The sequence below is a fragment of the Lineus longissimus genome, chromosome 12, assembly GCF_910592395.1.
Source record: "Lineus longissimus chromosome 12, tnLinLong1.2, whole genome shotgun sequence".
Taxonomy (NCBI): domain Eukaryota; kingdom Metazoa; phylum Nemertea; class Pilidiophora; order Heteronemertea; family Lineidae; genus Lineus; species Lineus longissimus.
Genome location: NC_088319.1, coordinates 2,148,445 through 2,165,160, shown reverse-complemented (window position 1 = coordinate 2,165,160; position 16,716 = coordinate 2,148,445). Strand labels below are relative to the sequence as shown.

The window sequence follows — 16,716 nt, the reverse complement described above, 5'->3', positions numbered from 1 at the left end:
AGCTCAAATTGAGATTTGAACCACATATTGACCTGTCCCTGCCCACACTGCATCATGCTGGTTGAAGCCATCAAAATTGTGAGGGGCCTTCACCAATGTCTCAACTGTTGCTGGCAGCTTCCAGCAAGTCTTCACCAAGACCAGCTGCCGCTCCATCTTGCTTCACTGCATCGAGACCAGATGCCGCTCCATCTCGCTTCACTGCATCGAAACGAGCTACCGCACCATCTTGCTTCACTGCATTGACACCAGCTGCCGGACTATTCACTTCACTGAATCAAGCCATCATACACTTGTTCTGCCCCTTCTTCCCTTGCCCCCAACTTGTTCCTGGCACCAGTTCAGCAGCCTCTTGGGAAATCTGTGTTCTTCGACAGCATGGCCATACCAGCAAAGACATCTCAGTCTTCCATTAAAAAGCCAGAATTAGTCATGTGACATTTTCTAGCCTGATTTCATTAGTTGGGATCAGTAATGTCAATTTCCGTCTTTAATTTGATCTGGTTCAATTTCTGTTGGTTTATTGTTGGCCTTTGCTGTCGAGTAGGCCACAATCATGGAAGTTGATTGAGCGTCAATAAACAGTATAACTTCCCTTAGTGGCCACTTCTCTAGCTAAAAGGACACTGTAGTCTTGGATCCAAATTGTGTTGTTCCCATTCAACACAACTCAGTACAGGGTGCTTTCAAGTGCCATCTTGGAGGGATAGACAAAAGAAAGCAAGCCCAAATGACCATGACAGCATTTGATTCAGTTAAGACAGGCATGACAAATCATTGTTCTGCCCTCCAATAATGGTGACCATGAAAACACTCTCTCAATGACAGTACTTGTTAGTTCAGAGGGTGTCCTTAATAGAGAGGTTCTACTGTACTGTTAACCACCAAATTTACACTAGATTTTGCCAAAGATGGACGCTGGAGTAATCTGGCTACCATATGCCAGGCTTCTCATGAAGACGATCGCTCCATGTATTCATAAGATAACTAAGAATTGCCAATATGTCGCAGCATGTGACCAACCAATCAAGTAATCCAAATATTGTCTTGCCATATGAAAATAGACTGGCTCTGTAATCACAATAGGATGGACATCCCGAGACAAGACCACAATTGATTTTTTAAGCCTTTTAGCAGTTAAATTGTCAATGTTTGACCGCGACGCATCAAAGAATGCGTCAACTAGTGAAACTGAAATTCGGATATGATATACGGGTTAGTCTTGCGAGTAACTGGTGCGATTTAAATTGGTGATTGACCACGGAAATTTTTTTTTAATCGACAAATTAGACAGACTTTGATATTTCCACTCTTTTCAGCCAACTGGCAGAAAAAACTCAAACACGCCCCCTATTACCCAATTAGCAAAATTCGAAATTAATTTTTTCATCAAATAATTTCTTTATATCTGTAGACTTGCCACAGCAAATATTTTTTCAATACCTCTCCAAATATGTACTTGAGAGTAAAAAACATGCACTCGTCTAATAGATAGGCCTCGACCCTCCAACCTTTGAATATTCATTAGTGGTCTTGTCTCTCCCTCTCCAAGGGCTAAGGGAGCGTCCATTAAGTACGTACGCACGAAAGTGCCAATTTTGAGACCCCCTCCCCCCTGTATGCACCTTGTACGCATTGCCTCATACCCCCCTCCCCCCCTGTACGAGCGTACGCCTGTAGAACCTTGAATTCCCTAGCAGACGAACAGACATAGTACCTGATTTTGCTACATTGCGGCGCCACAATCGGATTGGCGTCGTATTAGCAAGTCGACTGCGCAATTTTTCTCCGACGGCGACACGCATTACCGGGAAATTAAACGGCGCTGGAAATTGCTAAAACATTGTAGTCGGGTAACATCCGAACCCAGAAGCGTATGAGTTCACACATCTTGTGAAGAACAAGTATGATTATCCAAATAAGAATAAGAAAGAGGAGAAAATTATTATGATAATATTTATTTTTTATTTGTTCAAAAAATGGTTTTTGGGTTGCGTACGTACGCAAGACCATTAACCCCCCCCCTGTACGCATAGTGTACGGATTTCATAGACCCCCCTCCCCCCCTCAGTGCGTACGTACTTAATGGATGCTCCCTAAAGCGTTGACCATACGTACCACAATTTTGGCTAGAACTTGGAATCCTAAATCAATTGAAACTTCTCAAGAAGTGAATGCCAATTTCAAGGGCGGGAGTCAATTCTTTGTTTTCCAGAGAAAGGACACCCACCCTTGAAATTGGCACTTTCTTAATTCTGAAGGAGTTCTAATTGCTTGAGGAGTTCAAGTTCTAGCCAAAATGGTGGTGTCTGTGGTCAACAACTAAATATTTTAGGATATATAATTGAAAGATGGTGACTTAGGTCTGACAAGGACAATCAAATCGCAAATGTTTGGAAGGAGACATAGGTCTTGCCAGCCGGGTTTGTCTCGTTGGCGTGGCTGCTCATATGAGTTCCTCATGGAAGTTTGAACAAAATAGTCAAAGGCTGTGTGGTGAAAGGAGTGTTTAAAGCTTGCTGCACCCTGCTATAGACATCTAGAGATATCCACAGAGTATTTCACGGAGGTCAGCCACGACTCTTGTGTACTGCAAAGCCTTGGGGTTTTGTTGTTTTCTGAGAACTGCAAGTGCAAAAATCTTGCAAAATGTCAGAGTTCATTAGATTAGTTTTGCTGTTGTGCAGCTGGCTTGCACAACTTGCATGGAAAATTTGATAAAGATCACTTAGATCATAGAAATTGGATTGTATTGCTGCTATATTGGCTTGGTGGCAGATGTTAGAAAGAGAATAGTCAGGCCAATGGATGTTGGAGTTTATGTTTATTGACTTGGCACATGAAGTTAAGCAGCCCCACAAACAAGCAATTTTTGATATTTTCTTCCTGCTTGGTTTGGGCTCAATGGAAACAGACAGTAAGATACATGTAGGTCATCACCAGCCAGATATCAAGTAGAATGGGCCTACATGTGAAAATCCAGGATTTCGGAAGATTTCTGCTCGTTTCGAGGCAAAAACACATTGACTGATAAACTGCCACCTAAAGCCTAAAAATTAATAAGTTTCAAATTTGTCTCCAAACTGTTTGTTTTTGGATTGATCTCAGGATATGCCGCAAGGAGTTTTAATAAATTTTCAAATATTTATTACTTCTCATCTTATTTCTCAGTCGAGCAATACAATCTCTGTCTTACGGCAACAAGTCTGATGTACTTTAGAAAGATAACTTTATCTTTGCCTGACAGATGTTAAGCTGTGCAACACACTTTAATCTTTGAGTGCTGGCCATGTCTTGCAGTCGTTGGTAAACTTTGCTTGGGGCTTTTGCCAGCTTGATTAAGATTAAGAAACAAAGGGGATGCGTCTATCTCTGAGATTTAATTGAGCAATGTCACCACACTGTGAGTTCTGCTTCCAGGTGGCAGTTTATCAGTCAATGTGTTTTTGCTCGAAACGAGCAGAAATCTTCCGAAATCCTGGATTTTCACATGTAGGCCCATTCTACTCGATATCTGGCTGGTGATGACCTACATGTATCTTACTGTCTGGGATCAGGCTCCAAGTAACTGCCATTTTTTTAAGGGTTGACCATAGGTAATACCATTTTGGCAAGAACTTGAAATCCTTAAGCAATAAGAACTCTTTCAAAATGAAGTTTTTTCCCATTTAAAACCTGGGAGGCTGTTCCCTGGAAAACAAACAACAGGCTCCCAACCTTGAAATTGGCATTCACTTTGTTTTGAAGGAGCCAAAACAAGGTGCAGTTCAAGGAGTAACGTCATCAACACTTGACGTGACTAATATTGTGACGTCACCAAGACAATGTCTCTTCCAGTGTTGAAATGACGTCTGGACGTAGGACCAGGGACCTGCAAAAGTGCACTTAACAAATGATGAGACAAAAATTGTCGGATATATTCCAAATTGATGCGAAATCATTTCTTTTCTACTGGATTTCACAATTTGATTTTTTTTTTTCACAAACAGATATCATTTGTATAAAAATCCGGAAAATACCAGCAAAGATTTGGAGGATGCAAGATACAGTCGTCTTCCTCGATATTTGGCTTTTTCACCGAGACTCGAGAATCCCACCGAGGCTACCATCTCGACGTATTCATCCTTTATTAACCAGGATAACGTGTCACCAAAATTGATCTAAAATTTGTCCGTAATACGATAATTTGAGATAAGAGCATGGCACTCTGTGGCTTCTGAAGAGCTTGCTCTGTCACCGTTTTGGCTAAGGGACTAGGGATATCCATCGTTAAAGCTAGCCTCCGGCAGTTTGTCTATAAACCACAGTTTCGTCTGTCACTGCTGATGTCGTGGGTACTGTCATCATGGTCATTCCCTCTGGCATTGGTTGGCTTCTTTTACAGGGGTGTGCTGTGTTCATTACAAGGGTGTATTGGGACAGATTGGTAGATTTTTCCCCTCCAGCTCAGTGTCGCTTCTGGCTACGCATATATGCTGCACTTTCTTTTAAAACTTGAGACCTCTGGCATCTGTGTCTGCACCTAGTGGAGCTCCCTCCCAAGTGTACTCCACAAGTCCATTTGTCAAGGCGGCCCACCCTAACGATCACCCAATTGCACTCTGGATGCAGTGGACCGGCCTCGTACTCTCGCCCAGCAGATAAGGAGATCCGATTAATAGGATGACGAAATGGACTACCTCAGGAGTCTGAATTGGACTTTCTCGGCTGCCGAAGTGTCGAAACATGTAAACGCTTTTTGAGCAACTACCTTGGAAGCCTACCACCCTACTTTGAACAAGCTACCCTACCTTACTCTAGAATTTTTTGATTTCAGTAGGCCCACACTACATTGTGTTGCACCCTGGCGAAACCTCCGGAATATCGAGGGTACCATCCTACCTTGAGAAAACCCAGTGGCGACCCCCCCCCCAAAGAAATCTAAATGTTTGCCTAAACCTCTTCACCGGAAAATGAAAAGGCCACATTTTGGTGCTATATTAAGTCAAGTCCCATCTAGCCGCTTGTGATTACGTGCTAATATAAGATTTAGACTACGAAAGTTACAATGAAATTCATCACCTCAGTGTGGGTATCTATGGCCTGGCTATCAAATCCGTTATTGTAGTGGTCCCAAATTGGTCATTTTCATTCAATCTGACCTCTGTAATCAGAGCACCTCTCTATCATGGATAGTGTATGTCAGTCCCGAGGCTGTCCTTGATAGACAGGTTCAACTGTATGAGCAGTTCGCACGCACGTGACAGATTTCAGGTACCCTCCTTGGATTCCATTCGATTCATCAACATTCCTAAGATCTCAATATCCCGCCACGTACATACCAAAGTCGTGAGGCATGTCAATCGAGTGTTCCCTTGATCCATTGTCAGTCATGCCTTCTACCTCAAATTGATCCAGGATATAATGTTCTTAGCTCGTCTGTGTTTTTATACATCATCAACAGCGGCGTCTCGGTCCTTTGGGGTCGCTCGCCTGGGGTGAGGACGACAAACCTATCAATGTGGATGTCACCACCAATGTAGAATTCACAGACCACTAGCTGGGCATTTCCAGAGGAGCGCTGCGATGCCTATGTCAGGTATGCGAAATCTCTGTCTGTTTTAGTGTTGAGCAATTTTTTTACACATTTGACTATTGGTGTTTGCGCAAGACTTTTGTTAAGTAAGGTTTAGGATATGAACATCAAGGCCGGTTCAGAATTGATGATTTCAGTCTAGCACCAGGGGTGCAGTAACAATCAGTGAAAGTGCCCCCCACTTTGCCTCAAGTGCCGTAGAGCCAGATTAGTCCACCTTGCCCTTCCTTGGCCTCCAGCTAGGGTTCTGATGAAGGTTACTAAACTTTAGGGCAATGACTTGAGCTCCCAAGTATCGACACACGGTCTCATCACTTTCAGTCTATGCTGCAAGGCTTTGATGCACATCTTGTCTGGTTGAAGTCTTTGGGCCATGTGAGCTCGACTGGCCTTGGACATCAGGTCATGCCCTCTGGACCCAGCAGACCCATCAGGTGCACTTCTAGCAAATAACAGCAGTGGCTAAATCCACTGCAATATACATACTTTGGCTCTTCATCACTAGTTGGACATAAGGCCACAACACGTTCCCTCAATCGCTTTCTGTCCTTGGCTGCCCTGAGCGCCCTGTCCAATGGCAGCTCCATCAAATTTAGTCGGACATTGTTCTCCTCCAGGTGGCATTGTGTCTGCCACGTTTCCTATTTGCTTGGGGAGTTCAATATAGGGCAGTCTTGGGTATGCTGTCCACTACACTATACAGTTAACTGGGGGTCATTTTCTTTCAGCCAAGATTGTTCGACAGAAGAATCATCATTAGAGGTGTTAGGCATGTATTGCCAATTGATTATCTGATTGTCAACCTCAAATTGATCCAAGATAATTGTTACATTCATAGTTTGTCTACCTCTAATTGATCCAATATATGTTATGTTTGCAACTTGTCTGTTACTAGTGTCTGTCTTGCCTGGGGTGATGAGAACAGTGTTGCTGGTGATGCAGTGTTCTGAGGTATCAGTGACCTTTTAGTTTCTGTGCATCATAGTCGTGTGAGGGTCAGGGAACAAAGACTTCCTTAGTAGCTTTTGTTTGAGCTGGCATAAATTTTTCACTCTTATAGCATCGACAAAAATCTCTTGCCCAGGGGGCTTTGATACTCATTTATCTGCTGAGTATAGAACAGTTATGACTCCTGACATCTTGACCTCAAGACCACACCACCCCTAATTCATCAGGGCGAGCGATGCTTTCCAATCATCAGGGATGTCTTGTCCAGATTTATCGGGAATATCATTTGACCTGCTGGACAAGTCGTAATCTGATCGTGTCCTGTTTATGAGACATTCCTGGAACAAGAGGCAATCAATAAATGTTTTTTGGTTTGTCAGTGATAGATTGTCGCTGCAGTTCTGGTGCTATTCGGTGCCATGCAAGCACAGCCAAGAGCATGAAAGGTGCAGTGGAGTCTTTGGTGCCATGCAAGCACAGCCAAGAGCATGAAAGGTGCAGTGGAGTCTTTGGTGCCATGCAAGCACAGCCAAGAGCATGAAAGGTGCAGTGGAGTCTTTGGTGCCATGCAAGCACAGCCAAGAGCGTGAAAGGTGCAGTGGAGTCTTTGGTGCCATGCAAGCTCAGCCAAGAGCGTGAAAGGTGCAGTGGAGTCTTTGGTGCCATGCAAGCTCAGCCAAGAGCGTGAAAGGTGCAGTGGAGTCTTTGGTGCCATGAGAGCACTGTCAAGAGCATGATGGGTGCAGTGGAGTCTTTGGTGCCATGAGAGCACTGTCAAGAGCATGAGAGGTGCAGTGGAGTCTTTGGTGGCATGCAAGCACAACCAAGAGCATGAAAGGTGCAGTGGAGTCTTTGGTGCCATGCAAGCTCAGCCAAGAGCATGAAAGGTGCAGTGGAGTCTTTGGTGCCATGAGAGCACTGTCAAGAGCATGAAAGGTGCAGTAGAGTCTTTGGTGCCATGCAAGCTCAGCGAAGAGCATGAGAGGTGCAGTGGAGTCTTTAATGCCATGAGAGCACTGTCAAGAGCATGAGAGGTGCAGTGGAGTCTTTGGTGCCATGAGAGCACTGTCAAGAGCATGAGAGGTGCAGTGGAGTCTTTGGTGCCATGAGAGCACTGTCAAGAGCATGAGAGGTGCAGTGGAGTCTTTGGTGCCATGAGAGCACTGTCAAGAGCATGAGAGGTGCAGTGGAGTCTTTGGTGGCATGCAAGCACAACCAAGAGCATGAAAGGTGCAGTGGAGTCTTTGGTGCCATGCAAGCTCAGCCAAGAGCATGAAAGGTGCAGTGGAGTCTTTGGTGCCATGAGAGCACTGTCAAGAGCATGAAAGGTGCAGTAGAGTCTTTGGTGCCATGCAAGCTCAGCGAAGAGCATGAGAGGTGCAGTGGAGTCTTTAATGCCATGAGAGCACTGTCAAGAGCATGAGAGGTGCAGTGGAGTCTTTGGTGCCATGAGAGCACTGTCAAGAGCATGAGAGGTGCAGTGGAGTCTTTGGTGGCATGCAAGCACAGCCAAGAGCATGAGAGGTGCAGTGGAGTCTTTGGTTCCATGAGAGCACTGTCAAGAGCATGAGAGGTGCAGTGGAGTCTTTGGTGCCATGAGAGCACTGTCAAGGGCATGAGAGGTGCAGTGGAGTCTTTGGTGCCATGCAAGCACAGCCAAGAGCATGAAAGGTGCAGTGGAGTCTTTGGTGCCATGCAAGCACAGCCAAGAGCATGAGAGGTGCAGTGGAGTCTTTGGTGCCATGCAAGCACAGCCAAGAGCGTGAAAGGTGCAGTGCAGTTTTTGGCGCCATGAGAGCACTGTCAAGAGCATGAGAGGTGCAGTGGAGTCTTTGGTGCCATGAGAGCACTGACTGTCAAGAGCATGAGAGGTGCAGTGGAGTCTTTGGTGCCATGAGAGCACTGTCAAGAGCATGAGAGTTGCAGTGGAGTCTTTGGTGGCATGCAAGCACAGCCAAGAGCATGATAGGTGCAGTGGAGTCTTTGGTGCCATGAGAGCACTGTCAAGAGCATGAAAGGTGCAGTGGAGTCTTTGGTGCCATGCAAGCTCAGCCAAGAGCATGAAAGGTGCAGTGGAGTCTTTGGTGCCATGCAAGCACAGCCAAGAGCATGAGAGGTGCAGTGGAGTCTTTGGTGCCATGAGAGCACTGTCAAGAGCATGAGAGGTGCAGTGGAGCCTTTGGTGCCATGCAAGCTCAGCCAAAAGCATGAGAGGTGCAGTGGAGCCTTTGGTGCCATGCAAGCTCAGCCAAGAGCATGAGAGGTGCAGTGGAGTCTTTGGTGTCATGCAAGCTCAGCCAAGAGCATGAAAGGTGCAGTGGAGTCTTTGGTGCCATGCAAGCACAGCCAAGAGCATGAAAGGTGCAGTGGAGTCTTTGGTGCCATGAGAGCACTGTCAAGAGCATGAGAGGTGCAGTGGAGCCTTTGGTGCCATGCAAGCTCAGCCAAGAGCATGAGAGGTGCAGTGGAGCCTTTGGTGCCATGCAAGCTCAGCCAAGAGCATGAGAGGTGCAGTGGAGTCTTTGGTGCCATGCAAGCTCAGCCAAGAGCATGAGAGGTGCAGTGGAGTCTTTGGTGACCTGCAAGCACAGCCAAGAGCACGAAAGATGCAGTGGAGTCGAAGACTTGGAAACCCGACAGAGAGGGTGTTTGAATCCCTCCATGACATTGATGTTCTTTTCACCTAAGATGGAAGGCTAAAGGGACTGAAGTAACATGTGTGATTTCTTGTTTTTACAAACTGCCTCCAACATGGTCGCGACTTCAGGTCAATGAAGGTCATTGGAAAAAGATCTGCAGTAAACAGTGTACAAGACTGGAAGGAAACTGTAGGCCCACCTGAAATTCACAGGACATGTCAAAAACTGCCTTGCGACACCAATGAAAATCACTCTTAGAGATCAGGGTAGTGTGGTGGTGTCTGCGGGGAGCAGGGGTAGTATTCTCCTGGTCAACTGAATCCCACAACCAAGTGGTCCCTTTAACCAAACACTCGTCCACTCTGGAATGCCATTAGAAGATGAAGCAAATTGACTGGTTTGAACAATAAAGGGTCCTTGAAAATTCAAGTGGATTTTTCAAACTTGCGGAGAAGCTGAAATTAAATGATATACGATTTTCGACCTATGCTATTTGTATGTGCAACACTTTTCCTGCTGTTAATGGTGTTGCATTATAAGTATCGATTGCTGTTTATTGTTCCCCATTGTCCGTCGTGTTGTGTCTGAACACAGCCTCCTGAGCCATCCACTGCAATCATGTAACTGTCACATCAATATGTGGCCTGCGTTGATTCTAATGGCTGCATGGATCACGTTTGTGGGGAGAGATAGTGGCTTGGATACGAAATAGGCAATGAGTTAGATTAGAGCTCTGACAGGAATTCAATAGAGCCTCTATGGGAGCTGCTGTGGTGTACCGCGGCTCGGATAATCGACTAGCGGTCAAGAGACCCCTGGTTTGATCTCTACTGTCGGTGTGAGACTCTGGCCAGGTCTCTTGGTTTTTCTTGCTTATAATCCACCCAGGTGTAAATCGGTACCAGTCAGAAATGCTCAGATTGTAAACTCTGGTTGAGCTGCTCATCTTAGGTTACTAAAAGGTTTCAGGACAGACCTTGGTTGAAGTGTATTGGGAATGATATCCTCTACTCTATCGGTTGTAGTTGATATCTGTCTATAGTAGAAAACTGAGAAATACTCGCCGAAACAGATACAGTCACAAATGACATCCATCCTGCTTGGCGTCATTGATGCGCAATGTAGGAGATGGGGGCCAGGTTCTGTGTCAATGACGCTCCAGTGACACGCTTATCTCTATGTTTCGGGTATATAACAGGCGACCTACGTGAATTTACGGATGACAGTTGTGATTTGGAATATAGGTGTCCTGAATTGCAGAGGTCGAATTGAATAGAAATGGCCAAGGTGTCCGCTAAGGAAGGTTCTTCTGTTTGTGGCTTCTTTCCAACTTGACAAAGTGCACATGGCACTATAGCAATTATCATATTAGATCTTAACAAGACATTGTTTACTTTGTTGTTTCCTGCAGGGACGATTTGTGTAATTTGCTATTACCCGCAGGGCTAATATCACCTTAGCGTTAATATCGCCCAGTAGGGCTGTTTACACAACAAGAAATGACCTGACGAGATCTGGTTAAATCTGAACGCAGTCTATATTGTCTTTGTTCAATCAAAAGGAAACTGATCAGAATTCCTGTTACCTAGTCAGGATTCTAAGTGAACCATCTATTCAACAGGTCTCGTCAGGATGCATCCAGACCATTTCTGTCGTCAAACGGGCCCACAATCGGGCCTCATGTGGACTTTAATCTACCTATGGGCATGCTCTAAAGCACTTTTGGTTTCATACAAAACCACTTGGGAGTCTTCCATTTCTAAAATATTGATCCCCATTAGACTTCACTAGCATATACCCGTGGCGCGGGCTGTTCGAGGTATAAAAAAGCGGATTGTGTGGGTGCTGGTATGTTGTGGGTTTGGTGTAAATGGGGTGCTGGTTTGTGAGTAAAATCTCCGGGCGTTATCTATATTTACGTCAATGGCGACAGTGGTATATTGATATTGATGATATGTTACTCAGAGTCATAAAATTTCCACTGTTTTTCTGTGTAAAATGTCTCCAGTGTTGTTGTTGTTGCTAACAGTAAACTATGATGTGGCCTTACTGGAATCCCCTACTTACTTATACTTCTAACAACAACAACACACAGCTACTGCTACTACCAACTGGAAGACATTTTTTCCTGCACCTTAGAGGCATAGTCGATTAATATTCATACTAATTTATATTCATGACGTCATTCTCAATTTTCATTGGTTCTTCCAAATAAGGCTCGACGAATGAGCATCGATGATAAGTCTTCCGGCAACAAAAACACGTGCTTAGCGCAATGACAGTTCAGAAACATTTAGTACAGGGTAAACCATAATGAGTGTAGTATGTCATGTCAATGGGCACATCGGAATGGGATCACTATGAGGATGGATCTGTTCGAATTGAAATTTGTTTTTAGCAGTGCATGTAAACACTCCTTCCCAGACCGGACGGGCAACAATGTCGCCAGTTGTAATCGAACAACACTGATTTGGCGATTGGGACAGATTGGTGTGGAGTTATACCCAATACTGGTCAAATGTACCTTCTCAAGTTTATAGACTGAAGCCGAGCATTCAGGAATGTTCGCAACAAACATTTGGATCTTCTACAGAATATGCCCATTACTCCAGAGCACAATTGAAGCCATGCCTTCCTCTGCCGGCACCGATGGGTACACTTGGTGTGAAAGCTCCCAGAGATGCAATCTGTGATGAGTTTTTAAGGATTAATTGCGCAGCCAACCGCCGCCGCTTGGGTATTTTATGACCGAGTGGTCCCACCAGAAGATTAGTGGGGTATCACCCAGCTTAGTTTCTGATTAATATTTTTTATCCTGTCTCCATTGCAGATGATTAAAAGACCTGCACTGCGTGTTCAAAACTTTGAAAATTGAACTTTTCAAACAAACGACTTTGGCTTATAATTGGTGAAAGAATGAGCCACTAGGCTGCCCTATTATAACCACCTCAATGACATGCCAATTTGATGCATCTGTATGAATTGAGTCAAAGCTATCTTCATGATCAAACCAGCATGCATGAATAACAATACGCTGCAGAAACGTTGATATTTGCCAGAGAATTGATTGTTTCCATACCTGTAGTGGTTGATTGACCTGTGCTGTTGAGTGCATTAAATACACACAGAGTATGTGTGTCAACTGTGCAAACCAACCAGATCGCTTTGTGCTGAATTGAATAGCATGAATAAGAGACTGATGGACTAGACAACACCTCTAAAGGTGTTACATACATGATAAGGAACGTCTGCTTTGTGTGTTAAGGATGTCTGGGGTATTCCCCGACGACATTTGTATTTTACCAAATGAGGTGACTGAGATAGGTGCACTAGAGGCAGAGGGTGAGCTGGCTTCGGAGGTAAGACGTCTATGGCTGGGATGGTGTGTGTGAGGGATGATCTTCAGTTTCCCGATCATTACCTAGTTTAAGGAGAAATGTTACTATCAGCATTAGTGCCCTGCACTGCGGGCCGAGTTCAAGTGTGATCTGTTGACCCGAGCGACTTGGCCTAGAAGCCCAGAAGGTTTATTTAAACTCAAAATTTGATATTCTGACCTGGACATGGTACCATTGGGAATGTATGTTTGTTTGAATGCACAGTCCAAATCACAATTGACATCCTGTTTATTGCGTCAGTTGTGCGTCATTGACGCACTGCCAAGCACGTAGGTTGCATCCATTAAAGGGAACTGGAACCGCCGAGCGATTTATTCAACTTTTCGACTTTCACCGCCCGAGAAAGTCAAACTTCCTATTCGAGTTCAGATTTGTAGCTCCGCCCCCAGTGCCCGAGCATGCGCAGTTCAATTTGTTATTATTGAGAATCATGTGAGAATCACGTGAGTCATGCGATCTTTCATTCATGAGGTTTCGTAGTAAATTCCATAGTAGTGACGTCACTCAATGATTGACAGCTAGGCGCCATGTTTCATTCATGCCTCGTTCTGATTACCCGATACGCGGGAAATGAAAACGAGGTCATACGAACTGGCTTGGCGGTTTCAGTTCCCTTTAAGTCACGTGTCGTATATGTGAAACATAGAGATAAGCGCGTCGCTGGTGCGTCATTGGCGCCCAACTTGTGCGGACGTAGCGCGCCACTGACGGGAAGCAGTACAGATGTCATTTGTGACTTGGACTGTATGTTTGAATGTATGTTCTTATTAGAAAATGACTGACATTGATTTTGAAGTTGGCGTTCAATCCTAAATTAGAGGTTTGAATACGAATATAAGGTCCCGAGTGTTTTCATCAATTCAGCGATCTATTCCAATGCATCAGATTTCAGTCACCTCCCAGATATTACCTAAAATCTTGAGCTGGGATGGTACCATTTGACAACCTTGTGTACGGATTGAAGTTGTTTGAAAACTAGACTAAGCAGGGGTGTTGCTAGCTTTTTGGTCTGTGGGGAAAGGCTCTTGGGTGGGGGGCGAAATGACACTTTTTGAAATTTTTCGGCAAAATCATGGCTAAAAACACGATCACCTTTGGTGACTTGCCCTCCTCCCCCCACCGCTACCTTTGCCCATGCTTTAATAGCCTTCAAAGGGTTAATTGTTCTGTTTGAATCTCTTCTAATCAGGCATGTTGAATACATCATCTGCTCATTAGTGGTCAATTGGCCAGAAATATCATCGTTAAGAATCTTAATGAGACCGGCTTTGCGTCTTAATTGCCAAGAGAAGCCAAGGGACACGAAACTGAGAATTGATATTCCAGACAGGAGCAAGCAGACAGAAAGCCTTGTATCGGAGGATGTGCCTTTTGATCATCTCATTAACCCTTTCTTCATTCACAATTGAGCTAAGGAAACATCACACGTCGGGTAAATGCATGGTCACATGTTGCAAATATTAGCAGGGCTGCAGTAGCGAGTGGATGAGAGCAGGCCTCATGATCAAGGGGTCGTGGGTTCAAGCAGTCGTAGTACTTGTAGTTTGCCTTCCAGAGCCCCAGACATGACATTTTTAAATGGACTAAAGATTGTCTTTTTCACAGCAGTATATTTTTCGTTATGGTAAAGTTACGAGTGAGAAAAAGCACAACACGAAAAACCATATCGTTCAATATTGGCTCGAAAGTAAACTGGCCAGATGATTAAAAATATTAATTTCGTTTTGAATCCGACGTCACAAGCGGGCATCTCTTGGGCAAATATTTACTTAGGATGTTCGTGAATTGCTTGTAGTCAACTTACTTGGGGATAAACCATGTCGGTTTCAAACTATTGATGAAGTGAGTAGTTATTGAAATTTTGGGGAGTTTGCCTTATTGCGGTCCTCAGTTGTTGAGGGGAGTTGTAGTGGTGTGTCTAAATGAGTTGATGCCAAACTGGATGTATTACAGTGGAACCTCCTAAGCGGACACCTCTCTTTTAAAGCCACCCTCTCTAACGACTCTGGTTGTGGACCCAAATTTGTTGTTTCCATCCTAGGACACCTCTCAAAGACAGCACTTGTCGCTGCAGAGGTGGGCCTTTTTAGAGAAGTTCTACTGTAAGTTGTCTCACCAAATACCAATCTAAGATGTAGGCCATAAAGCGACAGCCATGGTTTTGGGAAAAATGATAGCTCCACCCGCGTTTTGATAAGACAACCAATACCAACATTGAGACATGAATTTCCATTCTTTTCACATCTCAAATGTGATACATTTTTGGCATAATCCATCACAGTAACGTTTCATTCAGTGTGCACTTACCCGGTTCTAAATAAAGAGAATGTAGTCATGCGTCTTGATAGCATAAGTTTTCAGTATTTTAATCGAAAGAAATTACGAAATTCAAAATTCTCACCTCGGCCGTCTCTCCTCCTACTTTCAGATGACTGGCAACAAGTACAAGCGCACCAACTTCGACGATGATGAAAGTGGTGCGGGCACACCGCCCGGGCGGAGCTACGAGCCAGGCATTGTCTTCAAGGCGAGCGCCAGTGTGTGGCACTCGCGCTCCGTCCTGGAGAAGGCGATGTTCTTGCTCACGATGCTCTTCCTGCTGGTCGTCATCGTCCTCGCGATACTCCTGTCGGCGAAACGCATCGAAGTAAGACATGTGGTCATCCACAATAAAACAGGTGAGAATCGTTTCCGTTTTCTAGTTCACCTCTGGGGAGCTTATACGATACTGTGGCCTCAATCGTCCGTCGTCTTCCTTTCGCGGAGCACGTTTCGTCACCGCCAGGGCTAGATGGCTAAAACTTGGTGTGATGGTAGCTTTGGGCATTATGCCTGGAATTATTTTTCTTTTTCGCGATATGACCTACTTTCCGGCCTCCAGGCGGCCATCTTGGAAATTGGTTTTTTGCCTTTTGAAGCTAATGGTTGTATGTAGAGTGATGATTTTTTTGTGGTGGGTGTATCTAATAAGGTTAAATGACATATCACCCGGGTTTTTGATTTGACCTTCTTTTCAAGGTCACAGAGGTCAAAGTTCATTAAATCACTGATAGGTGTTATAATTTATTTCGTTTCTATATTGTATTGGACAGGTTACTACTGCTGCCACCTTATGGCAATGAAGTTGCTCATTCTTTATAGGTCTGTGGACGTGGAGGATTGGTGCCTCACAAAAAATAGCAATTTCTGTCTTGCTACCTGTGATTGATCATGTTGATTGCGATTAAACTAATTGACTGCAGCATTTCCAATCATAATCTACATTTCATCATGGCAATATCGCTGGTCACTGCGTTTGCGGAGAACTTTAGATCTGTATCCAACTCCAAATGTCAAGAATCGACCATTTCAACTTTCTGAACCATCATCCATTTAGAGACGCAGAGCACTTCCAAGCGAAGATATCAAAATAAATTGGGATCGACGTAATCTATTAGCTTTGATATCGGGGGTCCCCATGGGGAACATGTAAGAAATAATGAATGCGAAATAATGAATGCTACACCAGGATTTGGATCCGAGATGTCCTTTTGCTTTAATACTAGGGCTGTCAGAATGACAAACTGGTAAAATTATTCTCTGAACTGACGTGCTGCCTCGGGATTTGGATCCAAGATGGTCTTTTGCTTTAGTACTCGGGCTGTCAGAATGACAAACTGGTAAAAGTGTTCTCTGAACTGACGGGCTGCCTCGGGATTTGGATCCAAGATGTCCTTTTGCTTTAGTACTCGGGCTGTCAGAATGACAAACTGGTAAAAGTGTTCTCTGAACTGACGGGCTGCCTCGGGATTTGGATCCAAGATGTCCTTTTGCTTTAGTACTCGGGCTGTCAGAATGACAAACTGGTAAAATTGTTCTCTGAACTGACGGGCTGCCTCGGGATTTGGATCCAAGATGTCCTTTTGCTTTAATACTCGGGCTGTCAGAATGACAAACTGGTAAAAGTGTTCTCTGAACTGACGGGCTGCCTCGGGATTTGGATCCAAGATGGCCTTTTGCTTTAGTACTCGGGCTGTCAGAATGACAAACTGGTAAAAGTGTTCTCTGAACTGACGGGCTGCCTCGGGATTTGGACCAAGATGGCCTTTTGCTTTAGTACTCGGGCTGTCAGAATGACAAACTGGTAAAAGTGTTCTCTGAACTGACGTGCTGCCTC

At 44.6% G+C, this 16,716-nt stretch overlaps 1 protein-coding gene across 9 annotated transcripts in view; it reads left to right on the top strand.

Moving 5' to 3' along the window:
• The window catches only part of LOC135497152 (endothelin-converting enzyme homolog), a 90,934-nt gene that overhangs the window by 17,923 nt on the left and 56,295 nt on the right, over positions 1–16,716 (top strand). For 8 of the 9 annotated variants that reach the window (XM_064786896.1, XM_064786894.1, XM_064786893.1 and 5 more), the window contains one exon: positions 14,989–15,238. In XM_064786896.1, the coding sequence (XP_064642966.1) occupies positions 14,989–15,238 (250 nt within the window). Of the gene's footprint in view, positions 1–12,397; positions 12,522–14,988; positions 15,239–16,716 lie in introns of those variants that run through there. The other variant, XM_064786891.1, reaches the window with a different exon arrangement.